At 45.3% G+C, this 15,354-nt stretch overlaps 2 protein-coding genes across 3 annotated transcripts in view; one reads left to right on the top strand and one right to left on the bottom strand.

Annotated features, from left to right (window-relative positions):
• Positions 1 to 15,354, bottom strand: part of ZNF518A (zinc finger protein 518A) — a 103,325-nt gene that overhangs the window by 3,380 nt on the left and 84,591 nt on the right. The window lies entirely within an intron of this gene.
• The window catches only part of BLNK (B cell linker), an 80,084-nt gene that overhangs the window by 44,340 nt on the left and 20,390 nt on the right, over positions 1 to 15,354 (top strand). For both annotated transcript variants that reach the window (XM_050802907.1, XM_050802908.1), the window contains exons 5-8: positions 141 to 297; positions 4,009 to 4,172; positions 11,538 to 11,619; positions 12,890 to 12,958. In XM_050802907.1, the coding sequence (XP_050658864.1) occupies positions 141 to 297; positions 4,009 to 4,172; positions 11,538 to 11,619; positions 12,890 to 12,958 (472 nt within the window). The remainder of the gene's footprint in view (positions 1 to 140; positions 298 to 4,008; positions 4,173 to 11,537; positions 11,620 to 12,889; positions 12,959 to 15,354) is intronic.

Genomic DNA, 15,354 nt, shown 5'->3' with positions numbered 1-15,354 from the left:
TAACTGCCTATCCTTGTGAAGTCAATCTCTCCAAGCCTTGTCTCCTGTCACTGCTCCGGCCTCCCAAGGCAGGAATGGTCCTGATGGCCAGGCAGCACAGACGGGGACGCTGAGCACAGTGTCTGCATCTGCGCTTGCAGGACAGCGACTATGAAAATCCAGACGAGCACTCCGACTCAGAGATGTACGTGATGCCCGCCGAGGAGAATGCTGATGACAGCTACGAGCCGCCTCCGGTAGAGCAGGAGACCAGGCCGGTTCACCCAGCCCTGCCCTTCGCCAGGGGCGAGTACGTAGGTGAGGTCCCCCACAGACCTGGGCACTCTGCCTTCCAGGCCCATGGGGAGGTGGGATGGCCAAGATTGCAAGGTGGGGACAAACCCGGCTGCTGCCTGAGGGCCTCTGCCTGCCTCCCACTCCCACCACCTCCAAGCAGGGGATCTGGGCTCCCAGGTAAAGGATCCCAAGCTGTAGGGTTTTCCCATTCCAGGGGAAGGGACATCTTTCCTAGATCTGGAACTTTGAAAGCAGGCATAAATAAATAAATAAACAAACCCAGCATACCCCGATGGTTCCACCCCTGCCCAACACTCCCAGGGAAAGCAACCCTGAGATGAGTCCCCACTTTTAGGGCTTCGTGTGCTAAAGGTTCTGGGATTTCTCTTAAGAAGTCTGTACAGAACAATGAGCTTCGAGGATCCCAGTGTCTGCCTCACCTTCCTCCCATGTCTAGTCCAGACTGTGGGGTTTTACCAGCGGGTACAGGTGCTCAGGAGCCCCAAACCTGGAATGAGCCTCATGGGTTAAACGGACACAGCTTGGGTCTGGCCGAGGAATTTTTTTTTTTTTTTTTTTTTTTTTTGAGACAGAGTCTCACTCTGTCACCTAGGTTGGAGTGCGGTGGCACGAACTCGTCTCACTGCAACCTCTGCCTCCTGGGTTCAACCTCCTGCCTCAGCCTCCTGAGTAGCTGGGACCACAGGCACCCACCACAACACCCGGCTAACTTTTGTATTTTTAGTAGAGACAGGATTTCCTCACGTTGGCCAGGCTGGTCTCGAACTCCTGACCTCAAGTGATCCAACTGCCTCAGCCTCCCAAAGTGCTGGGATTACAGGCGTGAGCCACTGCACCTGGCCCCAAGTATGTATTTTAACGCCCATCTTTGTTCCAGTCTTGGCAGATGACTAAGTTCCCCAAAGGTTCAGAGAGCAAGTATGTCCATGATGGTCATGGCGATGCCAGCATTTGTGTGGACTGGCTCTACATTTAACATCCCACTGCCATTAACCCCTTCCTTACAGTATACCAGGCACTGCTCCTTGCTTCACTGAATGAAAGTAAAGTGAAGACCAGCTGGGCTTACTGGGTTGCCACAGTTGATCTGTTGAGCACCTGCCATGCACCAGAACTATGCTAAGCACTGAGCATTTAGCTGCATGCAAGAGGCACATACTCCCAGAGATCTTCTAATTTACAGTTTAGTGCTTTCCCCCGGGGTTCTACCTAACCCCCTTGATGAAAGAGGTCAGAGGAGTGAACTGACTGGGCCAAGATTCTCTAAGTGATGGAGCTGGGATGCAAGACAGGGCTCCCAGCTTCCAAAGCCCAGCTCTTCACAACTCTGCTCTATGCACCACCCACCATACTTGGTGAATGACCTTTTTCTTTTTTTTTTTCTTTTTTTTTTTTTTTTTTGAGACGGAGTCTTGCTCTGTAGCCCAGGCTGGAGTACAGTGGCCGGATCTCAGCTCACTGCAAGCTCCACCTCCCGGGTTCACGCCATTCTCCTGCCTCAGCCTCCCGAGTAGCTGGGACTACAGGCGCCTGCCCCCTCGCCCGGCTAAGTTTTTGTATTTTTAGTAGAGACGGGGTTTCACCGTGTTAGCCAGGATGGTCTCGATCTCCTGACCTCGTGATCCGCCCGTCTCGGCCTCCCAAAGTGCTGGGATTACAGGCTTGAGCCACCGTGCCCGGCTACCTTTTTCAATCATCACAACAACCCTGGGGAGGAAAGGGCTACTGCAATTCAGGGTGGTTAAGTGGTTCATTCAAGCACACGCTCTTGGCTGAGTGTTGTGGCTCACACCTGTAATCCCAGCACTTTGGGAAGCCAAAGTGGGTGGATCACCTGACATTAGGAGTTCAAAACCAGCCTGGCCAACATGGCGAAACCCCATCTCTATTAAAAACACAAAAAAATTAGCCGGGCATGGTGGTGCATACCAGTAATCCCAGTTACTAGGGAGGCTGAGGCAGTAGAATCGCTTGAACCCAGGAGGCGGAGGTTGTGGTGAGCCAAGATGGCGCCACCGCACTCCAGCCTGGGCAACAAGAGTGAAACTGTCTCAAAAAAATAAAAAATCACACTCTTCAAAGCCTGTCTCCTGTGTTTTGCTACTTCTGATGGGCTTAAATATTACATTAAATATTTTTTGACTCAGAAATCTGAGTAAACTCCAGGAGCTGCAAATAAAACTGACAAGAGTTAAGGCACAGAAGGAAGGATGCCCTCGTGGCTGAGTACAGCCACACCACCAGAAAGAGGCTTCTGAGGAGGCAGCAGAGGTGAAGTTAACCACATACCTTCAACAAGCAGTGAGGGCCGAGGGCAGGGGCAGGCACCAGGAGGTGAGCATAGAGGCAGGGGCCTAACAGGCAAGGACAGCCGCACCAGGCGAGCTGGGGCTGTCACAGGAGGAAGCAGCAAGCCAGGGATGCAATCCAGAGGCCAGTGCTAGCACCTGTGCTATTCCCAGTATGAAGAATACGCCAAGTTATTCCTATGCTAAGATCTTCCTAAAACACATCAGTCTGAATCTTTGCTCAGCTCATTGAATCGCTGGGGTAGACTTGAGGCCGCCTAAGGCCTTGCTCACATGGCACAGGTGATATGAATTCTATTTATTAGGCAGACACACTGCACCTACTGCCTTCACTGCCGTCTTCCTAATCCCCGCAAGATCTCTAAGGTCGATATTATGATCCTCATTTTAAAAATGAAGAATGTTGGCCGGGCATGGTGGCTCATGCCTGTAATCCTAACACTTCAGGAGGCTGAGGTGGGTGAATCACTTGAGGTCAGGAGTTCAAAACCAGCCTGGCCAACATGGGAAAGCCCCATCTCTACTAAAAATACAAAAATTAGCCAGGCATGGTGGCGCATGCCTGTAATCCCAGCTACTCGGGAGGCTGAGGCAGGAGAATTGCTTGAACCTGGGAGGCGGAGGTTGCAGTGACCAGAGATCACGCCACTGCACTTTAGCCTGGGCAACAGAGCGAGACTTTGTCTCAAAAAAATTAAAAATTAAAAATAACAGTGAAGAATGTGAGTCCCAGAGAGGTTGAATAACCAGCCCCAAAGAGCACAGCTAGTGAGTGGCTGAGCAAGGGGCAGAACTCAGACCCAGTTGGCCTTAGAGCCTGACTCCTTTTCTGATACCTGCTGAGAAGGACAGTCCTGGACCAAAGGGATCCCACAGATTCCCTGTGAATGGAGCGAAATCACTGAGGGAAGGAGCATGGAGGTTGACCCATGAGTAATCACCACCTGGATACACTTTAGCATAACCTGGGGAACTTTTCCAACCCGTAATGCCAGACTCCTCCTGAGAAGTTCAGACATTGCCAGGCTGGGGTGGAACCTAGACCTTGGCATTTTTAAAAGCCAGGAGCACCTCACCCCCAGCCCGCACCCACCAGTGCTGCTTCCATGCCCTCTGTGTGGCCAAGTGTTGGGTTGTTGGCTCTCCTGAACCTCTGGGTGACCATCACTGCCCTGGAAGGATATTTTTAATGAGGACATTCTTCCAGTTTTTGTCGTTTAAGTCAATAGGCAGTTGAAATTTTTGGCCTAACATTTCACTTTACTCTTTCAAGGAATGCCCGTGGATCATTTGTGGCTACATAGACACCTGTGGTTTTATACTTTCTAGATCTCAATGGCTTCCACCCAGGAAATGATCCGGAGCCTCTTTTATGTTATGTTTTTTGTTTGTTCCTTTCAAGACAATCGATCAAGCCAGAGGCATTCCCCACCCTTCAGCAAGACACTTCCCAGTAAGCCCAGCTGGCCTTCAGAGAAAGCAAGGCTCACCTCCACCCTGCCGGCCCTGACTGCTCTGCAGAAACCTCGAGTCCCACCCAAACCCAAAGGCCTCCTTGAGGATGAGGTAAAGTAAATCTGTCCCAAAGGCTTCCCAGGACACAGAGAGGGGGCGGGGCAAGCGACCAGGACAGCCTGCCCGCTGGCTGTCCTCCTTCTTTACAACCTGCTATTGACTGTCCCCTCTCACTCTCCACTATTGTACCAAAGGGACTTGGTTTTCTCCAAAATGGCTTATTGTAAGCATGTCAGTTTACTAGAGGTGTATGGTAAAATATCAATACTGAGTCTGTGCCCCTCATATTATTCCCTCCTTCTTCGCTGTGGTTTCCTGTGAATCTCTTCTTTCCTCCCTAAGATGTTCTTCCCCTCTCTTTGTTCTCCTTTGCTTCTCTGTCCTGTTGTTACCGACAGCAAATCCATATGGGTCTGCAGCAACTTCAATTCTTGCCTCCTGGGCATAAGGCAGAAGGAGAGACCAAGGCAAGTTTCAGAGCAGGAATGAAAAGAAGTCAAGTACACTTAGAAGAGGGCCAAGTGGATGACTTGAGAGATCCAGTGCGCTGTTTGACCTTTGACTTGGGGTTTTATACACTGGCACACTTCTGGGGTCTTGTGTCCCTTCTCCCCGATTCTTCCTTTGTGTGAGCTGTCTGCTTGTGCAGTGGCCTGCTAGCATTTGGGAGGTGAGCATGTGCAGTGTGCTTACCGGAGTTGTATGCACACTCCCTTGAGGCACTCTTGCCTTACCAGCTGAATGTTTCTAGAAGGTCAAATACCAATTAAACTCTGCCATTTTGCCTCTTAATGCGCATGCTTGAGCCCACTTGCCCAACTCCTGAGATCTTATTGGGAAACTGCTCATCACTAGTTTCAGGTTTTTTCTATCTATTGGGAGACTGCCTTTCTCTGGTGCTGGCTGTGACCAATTATTATTTTAGAGAGACAATTAACAACCACCTGACAATCACCTGATAGTCTCCTGACATTCCTGGGGCAGGGGAGCCCTCTCCTGTTCTGCTCATGCCTGACTAGCTATTATACCCACTGTAACACTGTCTCCACCTTACTTTCTTTCCTCCACCTTCTTTTCTCTCTGCTCCTCCATTTTCCTCTTCTCAGATGCAGAGGGTGACATGGGCCAGGATGTACAATGGAGATAGCTAGTCTGTAAGGTACCCCGCACAACCTGTGGAGAAACTGACCCCTGACTTCCCTTTAACAGCTCTTGCTTCTCACTCCCTCCCTCCCCACAGCTGCCCCACCCCCACTGCCACCAGGTGTCCAGAGACCCACCTTTTCAGATGGCCCAGCATCCAACTCTGGGTTTACCTCCTCAATCTCCCCTCTCTCAGCTCTTAGAGCTTGTGTGTCATTTTCCCTATGGAACTGCTGCTATTTGAAAATGAATACATAAACTCATCAAAACTCTTGTAATAACTGATAAAGCCTAATGTGTTATGGCTCCCAGAGGTCCTTGCATTTTAAATAAGGACAGAGACCAGCGGCAGCTTCTCTAAGAAGTAACTTGCCTCTAGAGGATAAAACTTATGGCTTACACACATGTTGTGAAATGATCTTCATTCCACCTTTATAAAATTTGCAGCCCAGCAGGAGATGGAAAAGATGGGCTTTTAAATCAAAATAGAGGCAGCATCTAGGCCCAAATTCCTGCTTTGGCCCTTCTAGGTGTATAATTTGGGGCAAGCTAGACAACTTCTTTTTGTCTGTTTTTCATCTCATCTCTGTTATTTTGAGAATTTAATAAGAGAACATATGTACAGCACTAAATACAGTGCCTCACACACAGAGGGGTTTAATACATGTTGGATTCCTTTCTACCATATTCTAGATTCTTGACAAAATCCAGTTTTCTAGTTTCTTCTGAAAACTGAAATCTGGCAACACCAGGCCAGCAGTGGCCTCAAAGCAACTGTGCCCCAGGGCACCCCCCGCTCTCGGCTGTGAATCCCTGGTCTCTTTTTTGATTTGTCATAGCTCCCACGACACATACAGTGCAAGTACACACCCTCACCCTGTGCACACTCCTCCCACCTGAGAGGCGACGTTGTCCTTTCAAGGGTGCGAATAGGGTGGCAAGGAGAAGCTGAGCAGGGGAGGGGACAGGATGGGGAGACCAGCTGTTAGGGTCTCACTGTAAATTATTTCAGCATTTGGCAAATCCATATGAAGACACAAATTCAGATACAGAATGCGAATGAATACTGTGGGATATGTAAGGCTCTTCATTTCTGTAAATAACTGAGAATGGACCCCAGGGAGGCAAGGCAGAGGTTTGCTAATAGCAGCCTCGTGGAGATGGCTCAGACAAGTCTTCACCAGTGGGAAAAAGAGAAGTATGAAGGTGGGGGCGTTCTGGAATGGGCAGATGGAGAGCCAATATAAGAAAGAGGTGTAAAACAAATACACAAACAAACAGAGGCCAACATTAAGATATGGCTGAACCATTAGTTGGGAAAAGAAGAAGTCAAGTACCAGAATAAATAAAAATGTTTAACCCTGTTCTGCAGGTTATAGGCAAAATATAGAGATACAGGCTAAACAGAAAGCTGGAGGTGGGGCAAAGACATTTAGGGGGAAGAAGCATCTGTGCTATAATTAGAGTGGCTAACACTTGGTGAATGCTGTGTATCCATTGGTGTTCCGAGCACTTTGTGTGCATTATCTCATTAAATCCTCACACCAACCGCGTGAAGTCTATCATCAGCCCCGCTTTACAGATGAGGAAACAAAGGTGTAAAGGGGCTAAAAATAAACTTGTCCAAGGTCACAGAGGGAATATGCTTAGCTTAAAGGGTATTTTTATAAGAATTCAATAAAATAATGTACGTAAAGCTTTTACATGCTCATATGAGTGGTAATGAGGATGCAGCTCATGTGGGCATTTAACAGCTAATCAAAATGACTCCTGCTAAGTAATAGGGTATGAGCCAATGGGAAAGTGAAAATAAGATAAATTCATGTTACTCCTATTTTTCAAATCTGTAGTCCTAGGGGGAGGCAAACATGTAAACACTTATGACAAGTGTCTTATTAATACTGAAACATCTAAACATTGGAGTTGATCTAAGATGATTTTTAATCTATTTTTAATTTGGAATCATGTCATTGTAATAACTGAAAAGGATTTCTAATACCTGTAGGTGATGGTAGTAGAATAATCTACTTGGCTTCGAAAGACCAATCACTGATTCACTAAAGTCAAGTTTTTGTGTTTTGTTCATGAAATAAGGGGGCTGATATTAAAACACTGCAGCAATGTCAAAGCGGTCAATAAGACCGCATGATATCCTAATAAAGGATATAAAATACGATGGTTCTTTGTCATTTACTTATTTCAGCAATAACAACATTAAAGCATTGAATTGCAATGTTGGGAATATACATTGTACATACCTTCTCCTAAAACCCTATAAAGATGAGAGAGTTGGGCAGACACTACAAATAGAATTTGTTGAGACTGGATCAAGTCTTTTTTTCCTATCATTCTTTGTGAATACAAATGTCTGCATTCCAGAAATATCACTGAAGTGGCATCGTTGTCTGGGGTACATATCTGGGATTCATCGTCTCGCACTGAGATTAATGACATAGACACGTGTGGATGGGTTAGGGAGCGGAAAGTTTAATAGACAGGAGAGAGGAGAGCATCTCTCTCTCTCGCAAGACAATGGAATCCTAAAAGGAAAACCGGGCCTGTGGTGGACCACAGCAGATTTTATAGGCAGGCTTCAGGAGGAGATACCTGATTTACATAGGGCCCATAGATTGGTTTGATCAGGAGTGACATTTACATGGTGCAGAAGAGGCTGGTCGCCCCACCCTAATCTTATACAAATGGGTTTTCTACTTGGCCAGTGCCGTCTTGTCTGCTCCTTAGTGTACAGGTGGCTGGCAAAGAGAAGGGAAGACAGAGCCACCGTTTTGATCATGCCTAGGCACAGGTAGCATTTTCCTATTGGCACAACTGCCAGCATTCACCCATGCAAGCTTCCAGCTTGCTCGTCTCTATCAGCAGCCTGATTTTACAGGCTGCTCTTTGTTAGAAAAGAAAATGATTTGGGGCTGCTTTTTATTAAAAGGAAAACCTTACCAAGGACATCTTACCCTCACTATCTGCCTAAGTAATTTTTTCTTAACTCCTATATCATCATGACTCTAAACAGCTCAGATTCTAAACACTGCAGATAAAAACATTTTCTGTAATCAAACCCTGCAGAACAAAACAAGTACAAAATTGAGAATACAGAAGAAAGAATAAATTTTGAAGTGGTTAAGTAGGACTAGGTTAGGGCCTGGAGCTTCCAACTTCCCTATATCCATTCAGGCATCATTGCCGAGTTTCAATACCAATATTCTGTGTTCAGATATAGGATGTTTAAGGATTTTGTTGACTACAGGGTTTAAGAGGGTGGCATGCCTCCTGGGGGCTCAACCTCTCCTTTTATAGGAACTAACCCCTAGAAGAGAAGTTGGGTTCTGATAAAGCATGTCACTCTGGCTACTAATGAATCCAAAAAGGTGGACCCACGGACTCAAAAAGGTCCTGCAGGGATACTGCAGCCACTCAACCTCCCGTTATTCAAAGCTGCTAAGTCAGCCCATCCCAGCTTTGGCTATTGGGTTAGTCAATTTCAATTTAATTCAGTGAGACATTTGGCCAGATACTGGAAACACAAATACAGAGAAAGAGGAGGCCCTGTCCTTCAGGAGTTGACACTGTGGGGCCAGAGATGAAGCAGAGATGAGGACCAGGTTTCCTGTGCCACAGAGAAGCAAGTGCCCACTTCTGAATGGCAGAATCCAGGAGAACTTCCGATGATTCAGCAATTAACTCCCCAACAGGTCATACATCTAGAAAAGACCCAAGCACAGATTTCCTCCCAGGTCTGTATGATTCCAAAGCCTCACCTCCCTCAGCCAGATAGTCTCTAAACACAACTGCAGATTGAGATATGTGAGTAGAACTCTCTGGTGCCTCTTGGTCAGCTTCAGAGGTGAAGAAAGAGATAAGAAATAGCAATTAAATGAAGAGAGGATAGATAAGACAGAAAGAGGAGGGGGAGGATGGAACGTACTAGAATGTGGTGGATAAAAGTATGGGTGCTAAATTATTGAACTGCTTGAGTTCAAATGCTGGATCTACCACTTTTTTTTTGAGACAAGGTCTCACTCTGTTGCCAAGCGCGATCACAACTCACTGCAGCCTCAGCTTCCTGGGCTCAAGCAACCTTCCCACCTCAGCCTCCAGAGTAGCATGTTTGGCTAATTTTTCTATACTTTTTGTAAAGACAAGGTTTCACCATGTTTCCCGGGCTGGTTTTGAACTCCTGGACTCTATCTATCCACCTGCCTCAGCCTCCCAAAGATCTGGGATTACAGGCACGAGCCACTGTGCCTGTCTGGGTCTACCACTTTAAACTTGACAACTTGAGCAAAGTACTTAATTTTTCTGTGCCTCAGGTTCTTCATCTGGAAATGGAGCCAATGGTGGTACCTCTCTTATTATAGAAGGATTACATGAGAAAAAAACATGTAAAGTACTTAGAAGAACACCCAGCAATAACTTTTTGATTTTGTTTCTCCCAGTACCCTTCTTGGCTGCCCACCAGGGCAGGTGGTAAAAACCACTTTTGAAATCTGGTTACCTCATTTGTGTCTTGTCAATATAAAATCCCTCTCTGCCTCCATTTATGGTCATTTAATTATCGACAAAACTGCTAAGACGATTCAATGGAGAAATATATTTTTAAAACAAATGGTGCTAGGTAAATGGTGCTAGATGTATCCACAGGCAAAAGAATGAAATTGGATTCTAACCTCACACCATACACAAAAATTAACTGAAAATGTAGCATAGACCTAACTGTAAGAGCTAAAACTCTAAAACTCTTAGAGGAAAACACAGGTATGAGTCTTTATGGCTTTGGGTTGTGCAATAGTTTCTTAGATTTGATACCAAAAGTACAAGCAATAAAAGAAAAAATAAATAAAACAGACTTCAAAGTTTAAACATTTTGTGCCACCTATGAAACCAATAAGAAAGTAAAAAGGCCGGCAGGGCGCGGTGGCTCATGCCTGTAATCCCAGCACTTTGGGAGGCTGAGGCAGGCGGATCATGAGGTCAGGAGATTGAGACCATCCTGGCTAACACGGTGAAACCCCGTCTCTACTAAAAATACAAAAAATTAGCCGGGTATGATGGCGGGCGCCTGTAGTCCCAGCTACTTGGGAGGCTGAAGCAGCAGAATGGTGTGAACCTGGGAGGCGGAGCTTGCAGTGAGCAGAGATCATGCCACTGCACTCCAGCCTGGGAGACAGAGCGAGACTCAGTCTCAAAAAAAAAAAAAAAAAAAAAAAAAAAAGAAGGAAAGAAAGTAAAAAAGCAACCTACAGAATAGAAGAAAAGTTTTGCAAATTGTATATCTGATGAAGAACTTGTAACTAGAATATATAGAGAACTCTTGTAACTCAATAAAAAGATAAACAACCCAATTAAAAATGGGCAAAGATTTGAATAGACATGTCTCCAAAGAATATACAAAAAATGACAATAAGTATATAAAAAGTTACTCAACATCATTAGTCATCAGGGAAATGCAAATCAAAACTATAACGAGATACCATTTTGCACTCACAAGGATGGCTGTCATAAAAAGGATGATAACAAGTGTTGGTAAGGATATGGAAAAACTGGAGCCCTCATATATTGCTGGCAGGAATGAAAAATGGTGCAGCGTCTTTGGAAAACAGTTTGGCAGTTTCTCTGACTGTTTAACATAGAGCTACCATGTGACTCTACAATTTCACCTCTAGGATATTCCCAAGAGAAACGCATGTCTACACAAAAACTTGTACATGGATAGGCATGACACCATTATTCATTACAGTCAAAAAGTGGAAAAAAGCTCAAATGTCCATCAGCTGATGAATGGATAAACAAATGTGGGATACTCATAAAATAGAATATTATTTGGCCATAAAAAAGGCTGGAGTTGTCATACATACTATACCACAGGAAAACCTTGAAAACATTATACTAAGTGAAAGAAGTCTCAAAAGACTACAGCTTGTGTGATTCCATGTATATTCAATGTCCAGAATGGGCAAAATCTATAGAGAAAGAAAGCAGATTTGTGGTTGAGTAGGTCAAGGGAGTGGTGGATGGGGAGTGACTAATGGATGCAAGGTTTCTTTTTGGGGTGATAAAAATGTCCTAAAATTAGATTGTGGTGATGGTTGCATACATCTGTGAATATAGTAAAAGTCACCAAATTGTACAATTTACATAGTAGAATTTTATGGTATGTGAATTGCATCTCAGTAATGCTTTTTTAAAAAATCACTCTCTCCCATACAGTCAACTATGAATGTACAGCATTCTTCTTATTCAGTTTTATATTTCTTTTAGGCTGATTATGTGGTCCCCGTAGAAGATAATGATGAAAACTATATTCATCCCACAGAAAGCAGTTCACCTCCACCTGAAAGAGGTAAGAGTTTGTTACCTTAAGCACCTGAAAATTTTTAGCAGTTGATGGGGATGTACAAGAGTATTTGGTAGTAAGTTCTAAGAGGCTCAGAAATGACAGTGTCCAGGCCTTTCTCCCCTGGGCCACAGTGTGTGCTGCTTTGGCTGGTTGGGCAGACACCATCAGTGACAACCCATTTCTGTGTCATAGCCCTTCCCCGCCTTCTCTTTCCTCTTCCATGATTTAATCCTCCCATCTCAAATTATGAAAGCACCTGGGTAGTTCTCTTCAGCTGCCCTCGCTTTAAATGGATTTCTCATAAAACCTAATACAATGTCGCAAGCCACCATGTTGGCCTTGTAAACACTGCACCAAGAACAGTTTCTGCAGAAGAGCGAAAAAATGAAAGAGTAAAATATGCCCTGAGTCCTGGCTCTTTAAATTTAGTAGTATGTTAGGCCTACGAGAAACATTTCATCTGTTAACCCTTCACAGGACAACAAATGCTATGACAAATGAATTATCTTAAAAAGCCAGTGCTACATAAGATTAGGCATGGAAACAGGCTATGTTTACTCTGAATATAGTTACTATGGAGAATATGATCCAGTACAAGTGATACCTCTTCAGGTAACATTGCTCATCTGCTACTGTCAACTACATGGTAGCCATATTCAGGTTTTAGTCCGCCATCACGTAGCATCCCTCTCCCATACTCCGTACCTATCACCAACAGCTTCAAGACCTACCTGAATTCCCAAGCCATCCATTACTACAAAACAACAAATACACATTCCCTCCTTCCAACCCCTCTTAAAAAAACAGAAAAGAAAAGAAAAGAGAAAAGAAAAGAAAAGAAAAAACCCCTGAAATCCCAGAGCAATGGTGTGTATTGCGTCTGGTAGGGGAGGTGGAGCTATTAATTGGGCCCCTCCAGGAAGGGGTTCAATACACTCTTGATGAAAAACAAAAACAATAAAACTCCTTTCTCTCTTAGACTTCCCATTTGGCAAATGAAATTCCAAGCCATTATTCACTTTAACAAGATCTCTATCATCAAATAATCAAATAATAATATATCAAATTATGAATCTGTCATTGATATTTCCATTCTAAAGATGTTTCTTCTGAGAAGACTTCTTTTATTGGTTTGTGTGTCTAATAAGTGTGTCTCCCATTCTTTGCAAATTCTCTGGTCTGGTCATCATTTTTCCCTGAGTGTGACTTTCCCTCAATGGCATGTATCTGTAATGGTTTTATATATATGTATATGTATATTTCTGTGTTTAAGCTCCCATGGTGAATAGATCAACCAAGCCAAATTCCTCAACGCCCGCCTCTCCTCCAGGAACAGCTTCAGGTAAAGTGTATATGTGTTTTGGTTTGGTTTTATGTCTATTTCAAATAAGAAAAACAACTCAGATGAACTATGAAGAAGTAATCACTTGTATTTGCAAATGTCTTAATAATGGGAACAGAGGGCCAGTCCTCACCCTCATGCACTGTCTAGTGGCACGTGTGTGGAAGCGGCCATTTCTCCAGGCATTTTGGCATCTGCTAGACAAGTTCTGGTTTTCACCCTACATTCCTGGGCACCTTGCTGGCTTCTCTGTGTCCCCTCCCTTGACTGAGGGGGTCCCAGAGTTTAGCCCTCAGCCCTCAACCCTCAGTTCTTTCAGAACATCATGATGGTTACAAGCTTGGTTTTGAGCCAGACAGCCCTCGGTTGGAACCCCAGTGTGCCCCGTTACCAGCTATGCCACCTTGAGCTTGTACTCCGCCTCTCCAAGTATCAGATTTTCTTGTCTGTAAATGGTGCTCATAGCCCCTACTCTGTGACAGGAGAATTCTGCTGCATGTGAAACTCTTAATGAGTGCCTGGCACACACTGAGTGCTGAGGAGAGAGAATGATTTTTCACTTCTGTAGGGTTCATCGAGTAATCTGGCTTCATGTCTCAAGTCTACACTGGTAACTCCCTGGCATCCAACCCGACCTGACTTCCCTTCGGAACACCTTGATGCTCCCACGCAGGACTCTAAACTCACTCCTCCCTTCCCTGTGGGCACCCCTGTTTCTCAATGTGTACAGCCTCCAGGCCACATACTCCAAATCCTGCTTTTATTTCTCTTGAATTTGCTGTTCCATTTTAGCTGTGACCACCCTAGTCCGGGCTTTCTTTACTCAGCCACCTTGTACCTTCTCATCTGCAGCAGTCCACCGGCCACACCCCTGCCTCTCGACTCTCTCCTCAGTGACAAGGACTGAGCTGCTGAACTCCTCCAGATGTTACCAGTTTCATCTCACCACAAAGCTAGTTTTTGCCACGTCACCTCTACCACCAAACCATAAATGTTCCTGGTTGCTCCTATAGGTTTTGGCAACCCCCAAGGCTGAGCCCAAGACACTGAGGGGTACCCATGACCCCCATGAACAGCACAGAGAGGTATAGGAGCCTGCTCTCCAGCATTCTCACGGGCATTTCCTCTCTCTGTCTCCCCTTGTCCCTCTCCCCTAGGCATACATATGCGCACGCGCGTGCGCACACACACGTATTCGTACACACACACTTTCTTCTCTCACAGAGCTGAACACAAGTCATTGAGAGGCTGAGCTCTGCTTCCAGAGACAGGCTCCTTAATAGAAAATGAAAGAAGAGTCGAGTATTTTAAAAACCTTTTCCTGGACTCATTTCTTATGAAATTATTCACTTTCTTCACAAGTTCTGGTTTTTCTTATCCTCTCCTCAGAACCCACAAGCGCTTTATATATGGGGAGTGGAGCTCAGAGCCATCTTAGCCAGCTCATCTTACCCTCTCGGGAGGCAAAGGTCAACATGCCAATCTAAAATATCGTGACCAGGTTGCTTAGGCCCCAGCCGAAATGGAGACTCCTAACTCCCGATAACTCAGGATGAGGGCTGTTGTTACTGGAACAGAAAACCCTTTAACAAATAAATAAATGAAGACTTCAACCCTCCTTTAGAGAAATAGATTACTAATATCTGGTGTTTGCCTCTTACAAAGCTCTACTTGCCTTACAAGGACCTCCTCTTCCTAAAACACACCCAGTACTCCAATCAGCCTGTATTTCATGGGTCTTGCTTCTTGGTCTTTGTGTTCTCACTTTTAGGACACCTAATCCTACCCATCCTTCAAGGCCCAGCTTGAGGCCTCCACCTCTAGGAAGCCTCCTCTGGTTCCTGTAGCCCTCAGAGAGCTCTCCTTTGCAGGAAGTCTCTTCCCCCTTACACTTAGCCCGTACTTATTCCCTAATTACTTTGTGTCTCAGTCTAATCGCTTCCTAAGTACACTGCAAGCTCCTTGAAGACCTTGCCTTCAATGCCGTTGCTCAGGAGGCTTTACCTGGCCCCATGCTGGGGCAGATCCCTGTAGTGCCCTGCACATGCCCTGAGATTTCTGTCTCTTTGCTCACAGCTGTTTCCAGGGCCTACCCCAGGATCTGGCTCAGGGGAGATGCCGAGACTGAAGAGGGGTCAGTTGGTTGAGAGGGTGAATGAGTCCTCAAACACTGGTTGTATTAAATATTTAAAGAATCACCAAGGGGGCATTAACCAGCTGGATTTATTACTCATAAGTTTGCTATTAACCTGGTATAGCTGTATTTTAATACTAGAGACATCAGATGAAGAAAGGAAATCTAAACCAGAAAATAATGTCCTGGTTATGTGATTGTCACATACAGGTGGGAGCACCTACAGGAGGGGGGAAGAAGTGAAATAGTTCAGGTCCTGGCT

This window comes from Macaca thibetana, chromosome 9 (assembly GCF_024542745.1).
Source record: "Macaca thibetana thibetana isolate TM-01 chromosome 9, ASM2454274v1, whole genome shotgun sequence".
In the NCBI taxonomy this organism is placed as follows: domain Eukaryota; kingdom Metazoa; phylum Chordata; class Mammalia; order Primates; family Cercopithecidae; genus Macaca; species Macaca thibetana.
The sequence above is the reverse complement of the archived record's forward strand: the minus strand, read 5'-3'. Positions and strand labels throughout refer to the sequence as shown.